This window comes from Scyliorhinus torazame, chromosome 15 (assembly GCF_047496885.1).
Source record: "Scyliorhinus torazame isolate Kashiwa2021f chromosome 15, sScyTor2.1, whole genome shotgun sequence".
NCBI classification, from domain to species: domain Eukaryota; kingdom Metazoa; phylum Chordata; class Chondrichthyes; order Carcharhiniformes; family Scyliorhinidae; genus Scyliorhinus; species Scyliorhinus torazame.
This window is the reverse complement of record NC_092721.1, coordinates 198,165,632-198,186,893: the sequence shown is the minus strand read 5'-3', so window position 1 is coordinate 198,186,893 and position 21,262 is coordinate 198,165,632. Positions and strand designations below refer to the sequence as shown.

The following is a 21,262-nucleotide window of genomic DNA, read 5'->3' as shown; positions in this document are numbered from 1 at the left end:
TCCTACAAGCTGCAGTGAGATAAGTGATCAGATGAACTGTTTTAGTGGTGTTGCTTGGATAAACAATAGCCAGGGCATTGGAGGGAACTCACCTCCTTTTACTTATGACATAGGGTCTTTTACATTCATCTGAGAGGGCAGATTTGGCCTTGGTTAACATCCCATGTGAAAGTCGGTATCTCCATCAGTGCAGCACTCTCAGTGTCGGCCTGAATTTTGTGCTCTAGTCTCTACAGCAGGCCTTGAACCAACGAGATTCTGACTCCGAGGTGAGTGGGCTATCAATGGAGTCACAGCTGACCATTAAGGAGTATGGCTTTTCATTGACCGTATTCTGTCTAAATACAGTAAGAGATCCCACCATTACTGCTCTTGAGCCATTTGAAGATGATGGCAAAACCTGAGTAATCTGTCCTGCCCACAGTGGTGTTGGGAAGCCTGGCAACATGGGGGATTGCATGTGCTCATCATTGTTCAGGGATTTTGATGTGCTGTCGCAATGCCATACTCTGCAACTTGATTCACATCTGTATCTAGTGCAGTACATGTGAAATTAAAAGTTACGGTAGCTAAGGGAAAATAGAGGAAATTTAAACACTCCCTCTGCTTTTCTAGTGCATTGCATTTAGGCAAGGCAACAAAATATTTGCGCTCTTGCATGTTGGAACTATGGAATTCTGCATGGAACTGGAAGAAAGCTTTATCTTCCAGCTTAATCTACTCTAATAACTGCTCCAGCAGTCTTCGTTGTTGCCCCTTGGGTGTTTGATCGAAGAGCAATTCTGAATATTTAATGATCCAGTAGTTATTATTAAACGCTTTGTGGTTTGTTCTGTGTTCCAGTTACTTTGTTCTTGTTTTGAACAGGTATATCTCCAGTGGAAGGAGCCAGTGTTTCACCAGGTTAGTAAAGCTAAAGATTGCTTTTGGAAACATCCCTCGCCCAAAATATCTTTGAATGAGAAGAAAGATACAGCGATCACTTTTATTTAAAAAAAAATTATAATGAAAAATATGATGGTTCTTTCTCTTCATATCTGAAAATCACATAATCGCGATGGAGACCATTTGGCCCATCTAATTTATACATCTCAAGAAACTCCCAAGTGTTTCTCTCCCCCTTCTTTGAATCACAGGAATAGTTTTAAACAATTTTACCTTCTCCATTCTACCTGCAAGAAGACTCCAAGCATTAACCAGTCTGTATGAAGATTTGCTTCCTGACTTCAGTCTTGAACATACACCCACTAGTTCGTGCTTGTAACCTATGACCTGCAGTCATGATTTTACCTTAAATACTCACAATTTGACCTCAATATTATTAAACTTACAAATGTCGATCCAGACTGCCAACTTTACAATTCCCCAGTTTGTAGCTGCAGCAATGTATTATTTCATCTGTGCCCTGTCCCTTAAAATCATTATTGTTTATCTGTTCCAGCTGCGATCAGTCTCTCCATAGAGAAATTGTTCCTGGAATTTCATTAAATTGGCCCAAGCTAGTGTTTCTTTGTCCTGCTGCCTTGGCATAACTAAAAGTATTGTCCTAAGTTCCCTGCTCCCCAACCCCAAATAAAAGTAAGTAAAGTCGACATAATCCCAGATGACCATTGTGTGCATTCCCATTTGAGGGGGAGAGCTGACTGGTGCTGATCACCACACCTCGGGCGAGGGGCAAGGTTGAAAAGGTGGAGGTCTTCATGAATAACCTCAGCCGGTCCGAGAATTGAACATTGCGCTCTTGGCATCACTCTGCATCACAAACCACCTGTCCAGCCAACTGAGCTAAACTGGTCCCTGACGTAAATATCCCAATAAGTATCCACTACAGGTCTATAAGGGCCACTTCAAAGTAATTTATGAATAGGAATCCGAGTATATCAAGCCATTCTTAGTTCATTAATTTGGAACATGGGATCAACTTTGTTGCTGTTCCCAGACATTTATTTTGTGGAATTGTACTCCACACTCCAGCCGAGTTCTGAGCAATAATGAATGCAGCTTCAGCTTGACTGCTAGAAGTTTGGACTCTCAGCATTATACTGGAGCAAGCACTAATACATATTGTATCAAAATATGTTTCTGTTACCCACCCTGTATTTAAAGTACTATAATGAATAACCCAGCACTGCAGTCATGTAATCAATGTGCTATGCCTGCCCATCTCACTAAACTATGTACTCCTGCTAACTGATAACATTGTATAAAATTGCTGAGAACGCCCTGAATATTAGTCAGTTGCTAAACGCTGCATTCCAGATTTAAAATAAGTTTAAATTCTGCCTGCTGTGGGCGTGCCTGTGTCTGTGCATGCACATGAGCTCAAGGCAGTGGTGCTTTCATGGGAGTGCAAAGTGAGCTTTTCTCTTGTGATTGTTCGGTTCTGGGCTCCTTTGATTCTCTGCTGCTCAATCGTTATTTGAAATATCAATGGATTTTCTTCGTTTATGGATTATAAACATAACTACTTGTTTCCTGGGCATATGGTAAACAATCCCATGATGACTTTCATCCATTTTGTATGTAACCTTTTCAATGCACCGTTGGAATCTTGGAGCTGTACCTGCTAAAAGTCAGCATTTTAAGGAGAGCAAGCTGAGTAGTTTGGGGGAAGGGGGAAAACCTATCCTGTTAAATCACTAATGAGCAACTTGCCATGGCACACGTGTCTCAAAAGGCAGCAGAGTTAAGAGTTTGACTATTTGGGAACATTTCTGCAATTTCTGATTCTGAGTTCTATCATGTTGACTTCCATTGGGTAATACCTGTTATATTGTGATGGATATATGGACTGTAGTTTTTAAAAAACTACTTACAGTTTTGTTATCCTGAAAACCACATTGTTTCACCATTAAGCAATTAGCTCTGCCACTTATGGTATGACACTCCCTATTTTGTCTGCTAGGAAACCACAGACTGGGTGTGGGTAGCATGAAATTAACTTTGCTTTTGCTGCAGGCAAGTACATGAGCGTGGGAACTGGGAAATTATCCTAAATAAAATGCAACACTTACATTTCCCTTTGACCAATTGAAGGAAAGTCTGGGTGGAGTAATGTTTATGCAGTTTGTAATTGGAAAAGTGCGACTAAGCTAGTGAAATGTATAAAATTCTTCGAGGACTTGACCAGATAGAGGCTGTTTGCCCTGGCTGGATAGTTTAGAGCTAGCGTTTGTGGATGCAGAATAGGCAGGTCATTTAGGGCTGAGATAAGAATTCCTTCACCGCATTGGGAATTTTTGTAATTCTCTTCCCCACAGAATTGTAGATGCTCAGTTTTGAGTGCCATTGATGGACTTTTTAACTCGAAGGCAACCGAGGGACATGGGGATGAGGCAGGAAGTATAATTGAATTGAATCAGCCATGAACTTACTGAACGGTGGAACAAACTTGAGAGGCTGTATGGCCTACTTCAGCTCTTCTTCCTTGTGTTGATAGAATCCATTCCATTAAATGAATAATCTGAGGTTCACAAGAATGATCTGTGGAATGAAGAGTATGAGGAACGGTTGAGGACTCTGGGTCTGTACTCATTGGAGTTTAGAAGGATGAGGGGGGATCTTATTGAAACTTACAGGATACTGCGAGGCCTGGATAGAGTGGACGTGGAGAAGATGTTTCCACTTGGAGGAAAAATTAGAAGCAGAGGACACAATCTCAGACTAAAGGGACGATCCTTTATAACAGAAATGAGGAGGAATTTCTTCAGCCAGAGGGTGGTGAATCTGTGGAACTCTTTGCCTTAGAAGGCTGTGGAGGCCAGATCATGGAGTATCTTTAAGACAGAGATAGATAGGTTCTTGATGAATAAGGGGGGCGAGGTTATGGGGAAAAGGGCAGCACGGTAGCATTGTGGATAGCACAATTGCTTCACAGCTCCAGGGTCCCAGGTTCGATACCAGCTTGGGTCACTGTCTGTGCGGAGTCTGGACATCCTCCCCGTGTGTGCGTGGGTTTCCTCCGGGTGCTCCGGTTTCCTCCCACAGTCCAAAGATGTGCAGGTTAGGTGGATTGGCCATGATAAACTTCCCTTAGAGTCCAAAATTGCCCTTTGTGTTGGGTGGGGTTAGTGGGTTATGGGGATAGGGTGGAGGTGTTGACCTTGGGTACGGTGCTCTTTCCAAGAGCCGGTGCAGACTCGATGGGCCGAATGGCCTCCTTCTGCACTGTAAATTCTATGATAATCTATGATGACAGGAGAATGAGGATGAGAAAAATATCAGCCGTGATGGAATGGCGGAGCAGACTCGATGGGCCGAGTGGCCTAATTCTGCTCCTATGTCTTTATGGTCTTATGATAATCTACAAGAAGAAAAGTTGTTGCTTTATGTTTGAGTGAATTATTTCATGCCATTTAAGCATGATATTTAAGACTGTCCCTTATTGGCTTAGGAGATAAATGGTATAGCACTGAGTTAGAGAGATCACAGAATTTACCTGGGACAGTCGTAAGAATACTACAATTTATTTTGAATCCTACAGAGCCTGGAAGAGGAGAAAGCAGCTACGATTCATATTCCTGCTCCCTTCTGGGAAGTGCACATGTGGATGGGAGCAGGATCAGCTAAGATACCACATTTACTCCTCTGGCCTCTCCTCTTAGTCCAGCTACGGGACCTTCAGGTGAAAAGGTGGGAATGATGTGCCAGAGCAATAGGGAGAGGAGAAAATATTCTTCAGTTTTAAATTGCTTTATTTGTTTGCATAGGTAGGTTGATGTTTTGGTTACCTATCTTGCATTAAACAGTTAACACGCTGTTGAAGAATCCTCATTCTTTCGCATGACATGGTTTGACAAGAGATCATGTTTACCCTTCTCGGATGTTTGGGGATACGGAAGCAGACACATCCTCATGTTGGAGAGGAGGATACCGCTGGTGAATGAGTTCCCTGTGGGCATCACTCACCCAATTCCAGAAACACCAATTGCTTGATATCAATTGCCAGAGGCCTTTGGCTACATTTTCCACCTCAGTTTGGAGGGTTTATGGAATGTGACGACTGGAAGACTTTAGGAATATTGGATTCTAAGTCTGAGGCAATTTAAAGGTTAAAAGCCAGAAGATAGAGTGTGTTTAATTGCAATGGTCATGTTTTTTCAATAAATAATTCTGATTTGCTGAGCCTGGGTGTTTTTAGCAGCCAGAAGGTGAAATTGACAAAGGAATGTGCTTTTTAGTCTGGTCTAATGGATTGTGGTTTGACTGGGAAAGTCCCTGGGGAGTTAATGTGCTTTCCAGCCTGCACAGATCTTTTTTTTTTTAGCTTGGGGAGATGAGGTCATTGCTGGGTGGAGCCAAGGAATGCAAAGAGGCATTTTGAAAACCTTTAGAGAACAGTTTTTGGAGAAAGCCTTGGACAGAGGAATTGCATTCTGATCTGCCTGATGTTGAGTCCACAATTTTTCCACAGTAAGATAGATTGAGAGCTGTATATTTATTTTGTTGTTTATGAGAAATTGAGTAGTAGTGTTTAAGGGGGTAATTGTAAGCTTTTGGGTGTTTAAGTTTTTTTAAAGTGTTAATATTGTATTCATAATAAAGTTTTGTTTTAAAAATACCAAATCTCCATTTCTTCATGCAATCACTCCTGGAGCAATTCGTTCTTTTCACAGTCTTAAAAATAAACTAAAATATTGAGGTTTCGGTCCAGTATGCAGCCACTGGGGGTCTGGTCAGGCATTGTAATGGGAGCAGGGGAGGTACTTGAAAATAAAAGTGGCGAATAACCTTTGACAGAAGTAAACATGGAAAATAATGTAACTAAATTATTTGAGTTCTACGGAAAGTGAGAACAGATAACTGGAAGGCTGCTTCTCCTTACTGTTGACTATTGCAGTTTTCTTTTCATGCTCTTGCTGAGGTGTGGGGGAAAGCGGGTGGGATGGGGAGGGTAGGGGATGTTCTGGTGAAAGACATGACTCATTGACTATTTGAAATAAGAGTGCTTTGATGTTCAAAATCCCAACTCGAGGCTGGTGTCTACGTTGACTGATTTCGTTTTTGGTAGAATGTGTCAATATATACTGATGGGTAAATGGGGAGAGGGGTGGGGGAAGAGAAAGGTTCTTGAACTGAAGGCTATTAGATTACATGGCCCTTCATCACATGACGATTGAGGTAGAAAAATTAATTTCAAAGGAAATCGGATGTATATTTGATCATATCGGATATCACTTGATCAGGTATCATGGGTGGGATTCCCTCAGTCCGGGGCCGGGCCGGAGAATCCCCGTGAATCGTGTCACGGAGCCCCGACGCAGCACGCGATTCTCCGCAGAGCAAAGAATCGGTGCCATTGGCGCCGGCGTGGTTGACGCGGCGCCAGCCATCCGGCCGATTCTTGGCCCAGGATGGGCCGAGCGGCTGTCGTGAAAACGCCGAGTCCCGCCGGCGCCGTCCACACCTGCTCTCAGCCGGCGGCACCCCAGCGTGGAAGGGTCGGGGGGGGGGGGGGGGGGCTGTGGCGAGGGGGAGGGAGTGTCCGACCCCAGGGCGGGCCTCCGATGTGGCCAGGCCCGCGATCGGGGCCCACCGATCGGCAGGCCGGCCTCTCTGGCTGGGGTCCTCGTTTTTTCCGCCGGCCCCTGGAGTCCTGCGCCATGTTGGTTTGGGGCCGGCACGTTGAAGGAAGGCACTGTGCATGCGCGCGTTGGCACCGGTGCCACTGCGCATGCGCGGATCCCGCGGCGCCCAATTCGCGCCGGGATCAGCAGCTGGAGCGACGTGAACCGCTCCAGTGTCGTGCTGGCCCCTTTTGCGGGCCAGAATTAGTCGGCGGGTCGGCCCGTTCACGCTGTCGAAAAACGCGACGACGTTTACAGCGGCGTGGACACTCTGCCGCGGGATTAGAGAATCCCACCCCATGTTTGGATGTATTGTGGTCAGGATGTTATGTGATCAAACATCTAGGAATGCTGCCAACCAGAGTTGCCAATCTTAATGAGGTGGGATGGATATGATCAAATACAACTACCTTGGTTGAGTTGATACTTTAAACTGCTCCTGTTTCAGGTGTGATCTCTACATCTACCCTGTCACATTGGTGTGTTATGGAGGTCAGAACTTCAAGCTCTTCATTTTATAACTGAATCAGTTTCATTTCTTTCTAGTTCAGGAACATTTCTTTTGGGCAGCAGGGTTCTGATCTGGGTCCCCTATTGCTTGTCATTTATAAAAACAACATTAATGACTATTTGGGGGTTAGGGTTTGCGGATGATACAAAGATTGGCCGAGTGGTTAACAGTGAGGTTGAGTGTCTTAGGTTACAGGAAGATATAGACGGGATGGTCAAATGGCAGAAAAGTGACAGGTAGAATTTAACCCTGAAAAGTGTGAGGTGATGCAATTTGGAAAGAGTAATTTGGCAAGGAAGTATTCAATGAATGGCCTGACACTGGGAAGTTCCGAGAAACAAAGTGACCTTGGTGTGTTTGTCCGTAGATCTCTGAAGGCAGAAGGGCAGGTTAATAGGCTGGTGAAAAAGGCATGTGGGACACTTGCCTTTCTCAATCGAGGTATAGAGTACAAAAGCAGGGAGGTCATGTTGCAGTTGTATAGAAATTTGGTGAGGCCACATCTGGAGTACTATGCGCAATTCTGGTAGCCACATCATAGGAACGATGAATGCACTTGTAGAGGGTGCAGAGAAGATTCACCAGGATGTTGCCTGGGATGGAACGTTTAAGTTATGAAGAGAGGTTGGATAGGCTTGGGCTGTTTTCGCTGGAGGGGTGACCTGATCGAGATGGATAAGATTATGAGGGTGGATAGGGCGCAGCTGTTCCCCTTAGTTGAAGGATCAGTTACGAGGGGACATAAGTTCAAGGTGAGGGGCAGGAGGTTTAGGTGGGATTTAAGGAAATTTTCCTTTAACCCCGAGGGTGGTAACGTTCTGGAATGCAGTGCCAGGAGGGTGGTAGAGGCGGGTTGCCTCACATCCTTTAAAAAGTACCTGGCTGAGCACTTGGCACGTCATAACATTCAAGGCTATGGACCTAGTGCTGGCAAATGGGATTAGGTTGGCAGGTCAAGAGTCTTTCATGCGTGGGTGCAGACTCGATGGGCCGAAGGGCCTATTCTGCCCAGTATTATTCTGTGATTCTCTGATTGACCCTTTTTTTGTTATTTCGGTTGACCACTGCTTATAAATGAATAGGGAAAGAGGCCCGAGAAGTCTGTAGCTATGTGGCAAGCAAATCCCAACAAATAATGGTGTATGATCTGAGGAACTGTGGAATAAATAAGTACTGGTTAGTGGCTTTACAACTGTTACCTGGACCAGACTTATTGAGCAAATCAGTCAGGCTGTTTTTTTTTTTAAACTGCACCAACCACTGGAGTTTATTTCCAGAGGGATAGAATTGAAAAGTAGAGACATTGTTTAAATGTGTTGGACCAAACCTGGAGCCCGTTCTAGGTTCCATGTTTCAACAAAAAAGGATGCAGAGATACTAGAAAGGATGCGAAAAAAGATTTCCAAGAACAATCTCAATACTTAAGTACTATAAATAACTAGAAAGCATGAATAAGCAGGGTCTTTTAAAACAGAAGGCTGAACAGTAACCTTCAAAATTATGGAAGATTTTAATGAAGGAGACACAGGGAGTGAGGTGAAGAGCAGAATCATAGAATCATAGAATTTACAGTGCAGAAGGATGCCATTCGGCCCATCGAGTCTGCACCGGCTCTTGGAAAGAGCACCCTACCCAAGGTCCACACCTCCACCCTATCCCCATAACCCAGTAACCCCACCCAACACTAAGGGCAATTTTGGACACTATGGGCAATTTATCATGGCCAATGCACCTAACCTGCACACCTTTGGACTGTGGGAGGAAATCGGAGCACCCGGAGGAAATCCACGCAGACACGGGGAGAATGTGCAGACTCCGCACAGACAGTGACCCAAGCCGGGAATCGAAGTGGAGCTGTGAAGCAATTGTGCTATCCACAATGCTACCGTGCTACCGTGAGATAGTCATCAAGAAATCAACTGGGGAACTCAGCACAATCTTGACCCAGAGAGCGGTGAGAATGTAGACCTTGCTACAAAAGGGAGTAATTCCCTACAAAAGGGGCTGGTTTAGCACACTGGGCTAAATAGGCTGGCTTGTAATGCAGAACAAGGCAGCAGCGCGGGTTCAATTCCCGTACCGGCCTCCCCAAACAGGAGCCGGAATGTGGCGACTAGGGGCTTTTCACAGTAACTTCATTGAAACCTACTTGTGACAATAAGCGATTATTATTATTCAGATGAATAATATTGATGCTTTTAAAGGGAAGCCAAATAGACCCATGAGGGAGAATGGAATAAGAGATTATGCTGTGAGTTACATGAAGCAGGATGAGTGGACGTTTGGATGGAAAATAAAGGCTGACATGGACTACTTAAATAAAGTGGCATATGCTGTACACGCTCTGTAATTACGGACATACAAATATATGAATTAGGAGCAGGAGTGGGTCACTCCTGCCCTTGAGTCTGCTGCACCATTCAATAAGATCATGGCTGATCTGACTGTAACAGGACAGACCCTTCTGCCCTCCAAGCCTGTACCGGTCATGATACCAACCGTTGCCAAAACCCTCTGCCTTTCCTTGTGCCGTATCCCTCTATACCCATCCTATCCATGTGGTTGTCAAGATGCCTTTTGAATGCCGTTAATGTATCTGCATCAACAACTTCCCCTGACAAACCGTTCCAGGCACTCACCACCCTCTGTGCAAAAAAAAAAAACTGCCTCGCACATTTCCTCAAAACTTTGCCCATGGATCTTAAACGTATGCCCCCTGGTGACTGACCCCTCCACCCTGGGAAAGAGTGCCTGCCCATCCATTCTATCCACGCCCCTTATAATCTCGTAGACTTCTATCAGGTCACCCCTCAACCTCCGTCTTTCTAATGAAAACAGTCCGAGTCTATTCATAGCCAACACCCTCCAGACCAGGCAACATCCTGGTATACCTCCTCTGCACCCTCTCCAAGACCTGCACATCCTTCTGGTAGTTTGGCGACCAGAATTGTGCGCAATATTCCAAGTGCGGCCTGACCAAGGTTCTATACAACTGTAGCATGACGTGCCAGTTTTTATACTCGATGCCTTGTCCAATGAAGGCAAGCATTCCATATGCTTTCTTGACTACCTTGTCCACTTGTGTTGCCACTTGCAAAGATAATAATAATAATCATTTATTGTCCCAAGTAGGCTTCAATGAAGTTACTGTGAAAAGCCCCTAGTCGCCACATTCCGGCTCCTGTTCGGGGAGGCTGGCACGGGAATTGAACCCACGCTGCTGGCATTGTTCTGGATTACAAGCCAGTTGTTTAGCCCACTGTGCTAAACCAGCCCCTCACATTTGTCCGGATTAAACTCCATTTGCCATTTCTCTGCCCAAATCTCCAACCTATCTATGTCCTGCTATATCTTCTGACAATCCTCAACACTATCTGCACTCCACCAACCTTGGTGTCATCCGCAAACTTACTAATCAGACCGGATACATCTTCCTCCAAATCGTTTATGTACACTAAAAACAACAGAGGCCCAAGCACAGATCTCTGTGGAACACCACAAGTCACAACCTTCCATTCAGAAAATCACCCTTCTACTACTACCCTTTTCCTTCTGTGACCGAGCCAGTTCTGTATCCATCTTACCACCTCACCTCTGATCCCATGTGACTTCACCTTTTGTACCAGTCTACCATGAGGCACCTTGTCAAAGGCTTTACTGAAGCCCATATAAACAACATCCGCCACCTTTCCCTCATCAATTATCTTTGTCACTTCCTCAAAAAACACGATCAAGTTAGTGAAGCACGACTTCCCCTTCACAAAACCATGCTGCCCATCGTTTATGAGTCCATTTGTTTCCAAATTCTGTCCCTGAGAATTCTCTCCAATAATTTACCTCCTACCGAAGTGAGGCTCACCAAGTAGGTTTCAATGAAGTTACTGTGAAAAGCCCCTAGTCGCCACATTCCGGCGCCTGTTTGGGGAGGCCGCGCTGCTGCCTTGTTCTGCATTACAAGCCAGCTATTTAGCCCAGGGTGCTAAACCAGCCCCTTTTGTAGGGAATTACTCCCTTTTGTAGCTAATTTGTAGGGAATTACTCCCTTTTGAAACTAATCTATAGTTTCCAAGATTATCTCTGCTACCTTTCTTAAACAGTGGAACCACATTAGCTATTCTCCAGTCCTCTCAGATCTCACCTATAGCCAATGAGGATAAAAAAATGTCAGTCAAGGCCCCAGCAGTTTCCTCCCTTCCTTCCCTCAGTATTCTGGGGTAAATCCCATCCAGCCCAGGAGACTTATCTACCTTAATATCTTTTAAAAGACCAATACCTCCTTTTCGATGTCAACATGATCCAGACTGTTCACACACCCTACCCAAGAATCATCTTCCACAAAGTCCCTTTCTTTAGTGAACACTGATGCAAAGAACACATTTAGTACCTCACCCTGCTTCTGCCTCAAAGAAATTCAAATATTCTGCCTCAACCCCATTTTGAGTAAGAAAATCCCAAAGACTCCCAATCCTCTGAGAGACAAAATTTCTCCTCATCTCTCTCTCTTGAAACAGTGACCCCTTGTTCTAGATTCTCTCACAAGAGGAAACACCCTTCCCACATCCAAGCTGTCAGTACCCCTCGGGATCATATGTGTTTCAATCAAGTCACTTCATGCTCTTCTAAACTCCAGAAAATACCAGCCTGTCCACTCTTTCTTCTTGAGACAACCCGGCCATTCCAGGTATTAGTCTAGTAAACCTTCTCTGAACTGCTTCCAATGCATTTACATCTTTTCTTAAGTAAGGAGAACAGTTATTGCACAGTACTCCAGATGTGGTGTCACTAAAACCTGTATAAGTGAAGCATATCCTCCCTATTGTTGTATTCAGTTCCCCTCGCAATAAACAATATTCATAGAATCCCTACAGTGCAGAAATAGGCCATTCGGCCCATCGGGTCTGCACCAGCCCCCTGAAAGAGCACCCCACCTAGGCCCAATAGCCGTAATCCCACTAGGGGAAATTTAGCATGGCCAATCCACCTAACCTGCATATCTTTGTGCTGTGGGAGGAAACCGGAGCACCCGGAGGAAACCCACACAGACACGGGGAGAAAGTGCAAACTCCTCACAGACAGTGACCCGAGGCTGGAATTGAACCGGGCCTCTGGTGCGGAGAGACTGCAATGACGGCCCGTGACGCCGTGCCGCTTTGGTAATTACTTGCTGCACCTACATACTAACCTTTTGCGATTCAGCCACTTGGACACGCAGAACCCTCTGCATCTCGGAGCTCTGTAGTCTCTCACCATTTAAATAATATGCTTTTTTTATTTATGCTGCGAAAATGGACAACCCCACATTTTCCCACATTATAATCCTTTTGCCAGATTTTTGCCCACTCACCTAATCTATCCATATTCTTTTGTAGTCTTCTCTTCAGAACTTATTTTCCTATCTATCTTTGTGTCATCAACAAATTTAGTAGCCATACCATTGGTCCCTTCATCCAAATCATTTATATAAATTGTAAAGTGTTGAGGCCCAGCACTGATCCTTGTGGCACAGGATTTGACACATCCTGTCAACCAGAAAATCTACTGTTTCCTATTAGCTAGCCAATCTTCTTTTCCTGCCAATATGTTACCCCCTACACCATGACCTGTTATTTCCCGCCATCAACCTTGATGAGGCAGCTTATCACATGCTTTCTGATTCCCATTTATACACAGCACCTGTTACTTCAAAGAACTCCAGTAAATTGGTTAAACATGATTTTCCTTTCACAAAACCATGTGGACTCTGCCTGATCACCTTGAATTTATCTAAGTGCCCTGCTATAACTTCTTTAATAATAACCTCTAACATTCTCCCGATGACAGATGTTAAGCTAACTAGTCCATAGTTTCTGCCTTCTGTCACCCTCCTTTATTTGAATTTGCTATTTTCCAATCTGATGCAACCTTCCCGTATCTTGTGAAATTTGGAAAATTAAAAGCAAGGAATCAACAACCTCACTAGCCAGTTGTTTTAAGACTCTGGGATGAAATCACTGGCAACCCAGGGACTTGTCAACCTGCACTTCCAACATTTTGCTCAGTGCCACTTCCCTAGTGATCAATTTTCCTGAGTTCTTCCCTTCTAACCCCTGATTTACAGCCATATCTAGGATGCTACTTGTGTCCTCTATAGTGAAGACTGATGCAAAATACCTGTTAAATTTATTTGCCATCTCTATTATTAATTCTCCAGACCTACCTTCTATAGGACTAATGATCTGGCTTTATATCTCTAGTTAGCTTTCTCTCTCACTCTATTTTTACCATCCTTATTAATGTTTTAATTATTCTTTGCTGTTTTTTATATTCTGTCCAATCTTCTGACCTGCCATCCATCGTTGCGCAATTCTGCATTTTCTCTTTAGGTTTGGTACCATCTTTAACTTTTTTGGAATTGTTGTATTTGTGAGATGACTTTCACTGGCTATTGTGCCAAAGTCCCTCTTAAGCTTTTCCAATTAAAGTGGCCAAAAGCAACTGGAGGTTTTATTTACCACAGGATAAACCAGCAGGAGTAGCTCTGTGAGTGTAAACATCGTAGATTTTAGAGGATGTCTGAACATGATGTTGTTTGGCCAAAAGGCTGCCTGCTGAAAGCCAACAGAAAAGATTTGCTTATTTTGATGAATAAACTTTAAATTTTAAACTCCAGCTGTATTAGTCTCCAGATGTTCCTGATTTAGACTTCGGTCAGTGGTTGCACTCACAGCTGACATGGATCCAAATGTAATGGGTACAAGCTCCACTCCAGAGTCGAGCATAGAATCAAGGCTGTCCTGTCAGGACAGTACTTTTGTACTGTCAAAGGTGCCATCGTTCAGATGAGAGAAAATCTGCTCTCCGAGGTTGACATGAAAGGTAGTTTTATTTGCTCATGAGAGATGTGTGTGACACAAATGAAACCAGAACTTGCTTTTGGTAAGGTTGAAGTGTGCCTCCTCCTCAAACAGTTGCAGTTCATGCAGATACTCTGAGGTGTGGGTCGAGAGTTTCACCCATTGACAGTGAAGAAGTGGTGATATAGTTCCAAGCCGAGATGTTTTGTCATTTGCAGATGGTGGTATTCCCACATGCCAGCTGCCTTTGCCCTTCAAGGTTCTACAAATTTGGGAAGCCCCATTGAAGATCATAGAATCTACAGTGCAGAAGGAGGCCATTCGGGTCATCGGGTCTGCACCGGCCTCTGGAAAGAGAACTCTCCCCAAGCCGATATCGCCACCTTATCCCTGTAACCCCACCCCTTTTTGGACAGTAAGGGCAATTTAGCATGTCCAATCCACCTAACCTGCACATCTTTATTGGATAGGCACATGGAGCACACCAGAATGATAGGGAGTGGGATAGCTTGATCTTGGTTTCGGACAATGCTCGGCACAACATCGAGGGCCGAAGGGCCTGTTCTGTGCTGTACTGTTCTATGTTCTATCTTTGGACTGTGGGAGGAAACCGGAGAATCCGGAGGAAACCCACGCAGACACGGGGAGAAGGTACAGACAGTGATGCAAGGCGGGAATCGAACCTGGGACCCTTGAGCTGTGAAGCAACTGTGCTAACCACTGTGCCGCCCGATACCTTGGCAAGTGGCTGCAATGCATTTTGTGGACAGTAGCCGCTGAAATCATGGTGTATTGCTGGTGGAGACGGGGAGTAATCAACCAGGCTCTTTTGTGCTGAATGGTGTTGAGCTTCTTGAGCACTTGTCCAGGCAAGTGGGGAATATTCCATCATACCTGATCTGTGCCTTGTAAATGGTGGCTTTGAGGAGTCAGGGGATGAGTTACTTGCCTCAGACTCTGACTTGCTCTTGTAGCACAGTATTTATATGACTGGTCTAGTTCAGTTTCTTCTCGATGGAAATCCCCAGAATGTTGATGGCAAGGAATTTGGCAATGGTAACACTGTTGAATGTTAATGGAAGATGGTCTGGTTGTATCTTGTTGGAGATAATAATAATGTTTATATTGTCACAAGTCGGCTTAAATTAACAGTGCACTGAAGCTACTGAGAAAATTCCCTAGTTGCCACATTCCGGTGACTGTTCGGGTGCAGTGAGGAAGAATTCAGAGCAAGTCTTTCGGGACTTGTGGTGGAAAACCGGATCATCCAGAGGAAACCCACGCAGACACGGGGAGAACATGCAGACTCCGTACAGACAGTGACCCAAGCCGGGAATCGAACCTGGGACCCTGGCGCTGTGAAGCAACAGTGCTAACGTGCTACTTGTTTGGGGTGCATTTTAGTTGCCAGTTATAAGCTCAAGTCTGAATGTTGTCCAGGTCTTGTGGCATGTGGGCACAGACTGCTTCAGTATTTGAGGAATTGCAAATAGAGTTGTACACGGTACAATAATCCGCAAACAACCTTCAGGGCTGGGCTGATAAGTGGCAAGTAACATTTGTGCCACACAACTGCCAGGCAATGGCCATCTCCAGCAAGAGAGAATGTAACCATCCCCCATGATATTCAATGCTATGACCATCACTGAATCCTCCACAATCAACATCCTGGGGGTTACCATTGACCAGAATCTAAAGTGGGCCAGTTATATAAATACTATGGCTGCAACAGCAGGTCAGAGACGAGCAATTCTGTGGCGAGTAACTCGCATCCTGACTCCCCAAAGCCTGTCCACCATCCACAAAGCACAGGCTGGGATTGTGATGGAAATTCTCCATTTGCCTTGATGAGTGCAGCTCCCAACATCACTCAAAAAGCTCAATACCATCCACGACAAAGCAGCTCGCTTGATTGGCACCCCATCCAGCACCTTTAAATATTCATTCCCTCTGGCACCAACTCACATTGGCTGCATGGTATACTATCTACAAAATGCACGCCAACAACTTGCCAAGACTCCAATGGCAAACCCATGACCATCTGCCACCTGGAAGGACAAGAACAGCGGATGCATGGGAACCGCACCATTCCCCTCCAAGCAGCACACCATCCTGACTTGGAACTAAATTGCTGTCCCTTCACTGTCGCTGGGCCAAAATCCTGGAATGCTTTGGGTGTACCTGCAGCAGTTCAAGAAGGTGGCTCATCATAGAATTTACAGTGCAGAAGGAGGCAATTCGGCCCATCGCGTCTGCACCAGCTCTTTGAAAGAACTCCCTACCCAAGCCCACACCTCCACCCTTTACCCATAACCCAGTAACCCCACCCTAAGGGCAATTTTGGACACAAAGGGCAATTGAGCATGGCCAATCCACCTAACCTGCACATCTTTGGACTGTGGGAGGAAACCGGAGCACCCGGAGGAAACCCACGCACACATGGGGAGAACGTGCAGGCTCCGCACAGACAGTGACCCAAACCGGGAATCGAAGCTGGGACCCTGGAGCTGTGAAGCAATTGTGCTATCCACAATGCTACCGTGCAGCCCACCTCAGCACTTTCTTGATGGAAATTAGGGATGGATAACAAATGCTGGCCTAGCCAGTGGTGCCCACACCCTGTGAATGGATACATTTAAGAGAATCTCAGCTGGTGAAGGGACTGACTGCTTAAGGAGGTGGATAGGGTGCAACTGTGAGACTACTTGAGATTGGACTCTCACCCAATCGTATACCATTCCACCCCATCTCTTGTGAGACAAGAGATATCGAGGGATGGCGAGAGAGGGATGTTCAAGCTAAAGCTATTTGTTTTCCGTGGTTTGCATTGCTATGTTCCGTAGATCTACACGAGCTTTGCAAATCCATGTTCCCTTCATTAATAACAACAGAAAATGTTGGAAAATGGAGTTAAACGTTTCAGGTCGATGAATTTTCATCAGAACCATGTTGCAAACAATTTGCACATCATGACAAAAAGGTTGCATTTTTGTCCAAAAGCTTCCTTGGTTTTTGCTGCTTATTGAGGAATGTAAGGTATTAAAAGCTACCTTCCCCGAAGACAAATAATGCCCCTGTGTAAATTAAAGCATTGTTGCAACAATTGCTTGATTGGCTCATCAAATAGTTACCCGAAGGAGGTAAAATTTGAGCCCCTAAAATTTGAAACCAAATATGCTATTTGATTTGTTCAAATATGCTTTCTGAACAGACTCTTCAGGAAAATGGTTGTTTGATCTCCACTTGACTCCGGAAATTGTTTCAAAGGAATTCATCAGCTTGTTCTTTTCAAACCAAGACTTCTGTCTGGAACTTTCAAAGAAATATGTAATCTTTCAAGTGACTCTGTCTGAAAAGCGCAGAGAACGCTGACTAGTCAAATAGTTCCACATTAGATGCAGTGATATATTCAAATTCAGTTGAGCATGAAAGCTATTTATTTTCTGTTGCAGTAGGAATAAACTTAGTAACTATGTTTCTGTTCCTGTTTATTTGAATGGCTATTTGTTAAATTTGTTTGGCAGTTGATACTTGTTAGAGAGTTACATTGCCACTTTTTAAAGATCAAAAGGAACCTATGGAAACGCAGGATTGATTCAATGACTGAAGTAATCTTGAGAGTTTTCCATTTACCAAAAGATCTTTTGAAACTTCCCTAAGTATCTGTCTTGAGGATGTCGGAACCAAGAACTCACCTGAAGGAATTATACGAAACACACGAGGAGAAATATCAGGAACAAAACAACTCTTATGTATCTGGTGTATCTCATGTTGCTGTTCTGATTTTTAAAATTATCCTCCAGAATGCCAGCTATACTAAGAGTTCTCTCTAAACCTCCAGGCCCACAAAATTTAAAACTGCGCATAAGAAATAGGCATTGTTTTTTTAAGTTGGGCTGTACAGGGCAATTTAGAAGCTAATCTTATAGATGTTAAATCCTGTTAACTATGAATGGAAGGACTTTGCACATAAGCTTTTTCAATGCAGAAAATCAATCAAATCACTTTTTATTAAAAGAAATATTCTGACTATTTATTTAATTAGGTTTGAACAACGAGTGCCATGACCTCATTAAAGGAACTGATTTGGTGCGGGTTACTGAGTTTAAAGCAGACTGTGATGGAGCCGATAAGAAGAGTGATAATATTCAGTGGTGCAAAAATGAATGTAGTGTGAATGCGTAAGTTTATTAACCCGGTTCTCTTGCGCTTTTCTGTTCAACAAGGGGGGTAGAATCAGTATATTTGCGGGTGACACAAAGATTGGCCGGGCGGTTAACAGTGAGGTTGAGTGCCTTGAGTTACAGGAAGATATAGACGGGATGGTCATATGGGCAGAAAAGTGGCAGATGGAGTTTAACTCTGAAAAGTGTGAGGTGATACAATTGATAAGGAAGTATTCAATGAATGGTGTCATGTGAGTGTTCCTTGAAGAAAGGTTTTGTCTTACCTTGTAGCACGGCTGCAGTGATGGCATTTGTGGGTGGAGTTGGGCTGTGGCTGTCAGGTGAGAAGGGGTGTCGGTGTTTGGGTTTCAGTTTTGGTTTGTTGCTTCGCACTGCAGAAGAGAAGCAGTGTTTCCCTGTTTTCATGTTAAAGCTGTTCCAGGGAACTGCAAGCACATTAGGTATGGCAAACTGCCTTGGTAACTTTAAAGATAGAGTTCCTTTCCGGAAAGAGTTTAGAATCTGCTAGTTGGAGGCTGGATCTCAGGGAAAGGACCAGTCCCATGGACCTCAGAATTTACAGTTCAGAAGGAGGCATTTCGGCCCATCAGAAAAGCACCCCACCTAATCCCACACTTCCACCCTATCCCTATAAACCAATAACCCCACCTAACCTTTTTTGGACACTAAGGGCAATTTATCATGACCAATCCATCTAACCTGCACATCTTTGGTCTGTGGGAGGAAACCGGAGCACCCGGAGGAAACCCATGCAGACACGGAGGACATGCAGACTTCGCACAAACAGTGACCCAGCCGGGAATCAAACCTGGGACCATGGAACTGTGAAGCAACTGTGCTAACCACAGTTAAGTAGATTACAGTGTGCTGGGCCACGTCCTTGAAAGGGGTTTTGGTTTATTGGATTTTGTATTGAATTGGAACAGCTACGAAGGGGGATTCATTAAGAGTCATATACATAGATTACTGTAGCTGTTGTGTTTTCTTTATGTTTGTAATTGATAAATTCTTGCTGTGTTTTATATATGTTAACTACATTATAATAAACTTTGTTTTGATAAAAGTGCCTAGGAAGTCTGATGAATCACACCTGAAGTGAAGGCTCTTGGGCTCATCCTAGCCAAATTCAAAATAAAAGTTGTAGATCAGGTGAACTTCATAATACACTTCGGAATTTCTAAGCCCTGGCCCATAACAATGGCCTGAGACTGGGAAGTTCCGAGGAACAAAGGGACCTTGGCATGTTTGTCCATTGATCTCTGAAGGCAGAAGGGCAGGTTATTAGGGTGATGAAAAAGGCATATGGGTCACTTGCCTTTATCAATCGTGGTATAGATTACAAAAGCAGGGAGGTCATGTTGGAGTTGTATAGAATTTTGGTGAGGCCACAGCTGGAATATGTTTTGCAATTCTGGTTGCCACATTATAGGATTGCATTGGAGGGTGTGCAGAGAGAATTCACCAGAAATGCTGCCTGGGAATGGAACTTTTAAGTTATGAAGTGAGGTTGGATAGGCTTGGGTAGTTTTCACTGGAGCAGAGAAGACTGATTGAGGTGTGCAAGATTATGAGATGCATGGACAGTTACGAGGGCACACAAGTTCAAGTTGAGGAGCAGGAGGATGATATGCCGACAAACCTTTTTTACCCAGAGGCTGGTGACGTTCTGAAACACATTGCCTGGGAGGGTGGTAGAGACGGGTTGCCTCACATCCTTCAAAAAATACCTGGATGAGCATTTGGCCCATCATAACATTTAAGGTTATGGGCCAAGTGCTGGCAGATGGGATTAGGTGTCTTTCATGAGTCGGTGCAGACTCGATGGGCTGAAGGGCCTCTTTTGTCCGGCATTATTCTGCCATTCTGTGAGTAACTCCGCAACCTGTTTCCAGGTTGTTGTCAGTTGCTGGTTTAGCTATATTAGCACAGTGGGCTAAACAGCTGGCTTGTAATGCAGAACAAGGTCAGCAGCGCGGGTTCAATTCCCGTACCGGCCTCCCCGAACAGGCGCCGGAATGTGGCGACTAGGGGCTTTTCACAGTAACTTCATTGAAGCCTACTTGTGACAATAAGTGATTATTATTATTATTATTATTAGTGCTCCCTGTTCGAGCTAGCTGGTTGTGTTAAAGTGCCGAAGAATTTTTTTTTTTTATAAATTAAAATGTTATATTGTTCCTTTCTCAGAGTTACAAAGGCAATGAGCAGAGTGGACCGGGCAAGCCCCTAACCCATCTCCTTACTTGCTACAAAAAACAAGTTCAATTCATGGTCTCCACAAGAGGACCATATTTAGATCCAGGCTGACAGGAACAGGTATTGCACCTGATCTCTCACTTGATCCGATACTTGGTCTTAGCCAAAAAGCCAAGAAGCTGAAAAGTTCAGGAGAGGCTCCCTTCAGTTTGGTTCCAAGTATCGGCTGTGTTGTTTTGGTTGCAATTCTGCTGGATTTACCCACTGAAGTGGAGCTGGCTTCTGTTCAGGCCACCTCCCCAGCACAAACCCATTGTTTCACGCATTCACCATTGATTTTCTACTGCGCATGCACGATAAGTCAACACGCTAACATTTACTGAGCAGACATGTATCAGCATCTCTATCATGATGTAAATATTAACCCTGTTTTCAGAACCCCGCCAGGGCCTTGCTCCCCACCCTTGTAGCAGTAACCTCCTCCAGCATTACAATCCACTGAGACCTCTGCACTGCACCACTACTGGCTTCTTCTACATCTACGATTTCCATCGCTCCACCAATGGTGGCCCTGCCTCCAGCTGTCCAAGTCTAAGTTCCTGCAAAAATCTCCCTCCTTATTTACCTCTTTCAGCTCGGCTGTCCCGTAAAATGTACTCATCCTAATATCGGCCTACATGGCTGGGTATCAAATTTTGTTTGATAACACTCGTGTGATGCGCCTTGGGCTGCTTTACTATGTCAAAGGTGATATATAAATGCAGGTCATTGTTACAAGCATACTAATGGGAGTTCAGTGTGTCTCCTTCATGAACCTGTGGCAAATCGGGAGACCCTGTAAAAATTGGGAGTCGATACCACTGTCAGATTTGCTTTGAACTGAAAATGTAGACTTCTGGAAGCACCCATGTAATGTTGGTAGCACATTTGGTGGCTCCCGCTCCAGGCGATATTTTTGGTCTTTTCCCC

The 21,262-nt window shown here is 44.5% G+C and overlaps 1 protein-coding gene across 1 annotated transcript in view; it reads left to right on the top strand.

The window, feature by feature from the left end:
* Nucleotides 1-21,262, top strand: part of acer3 (alkaline ceramidase 3) — a 201,538-nt gene that overhangs the window by 108,496 nt on the left and 71,780 nt on the right. Inside the window, exon 6 of the mRNA XM_072477389.1 lies at nt 868-903. Coding sequence (XP_072333490.1) covers nt 868-903 — 36 coding nt within the window. The remainder of the gene's footprint in view (nt 1-867; nt 904-21,262) is intronic.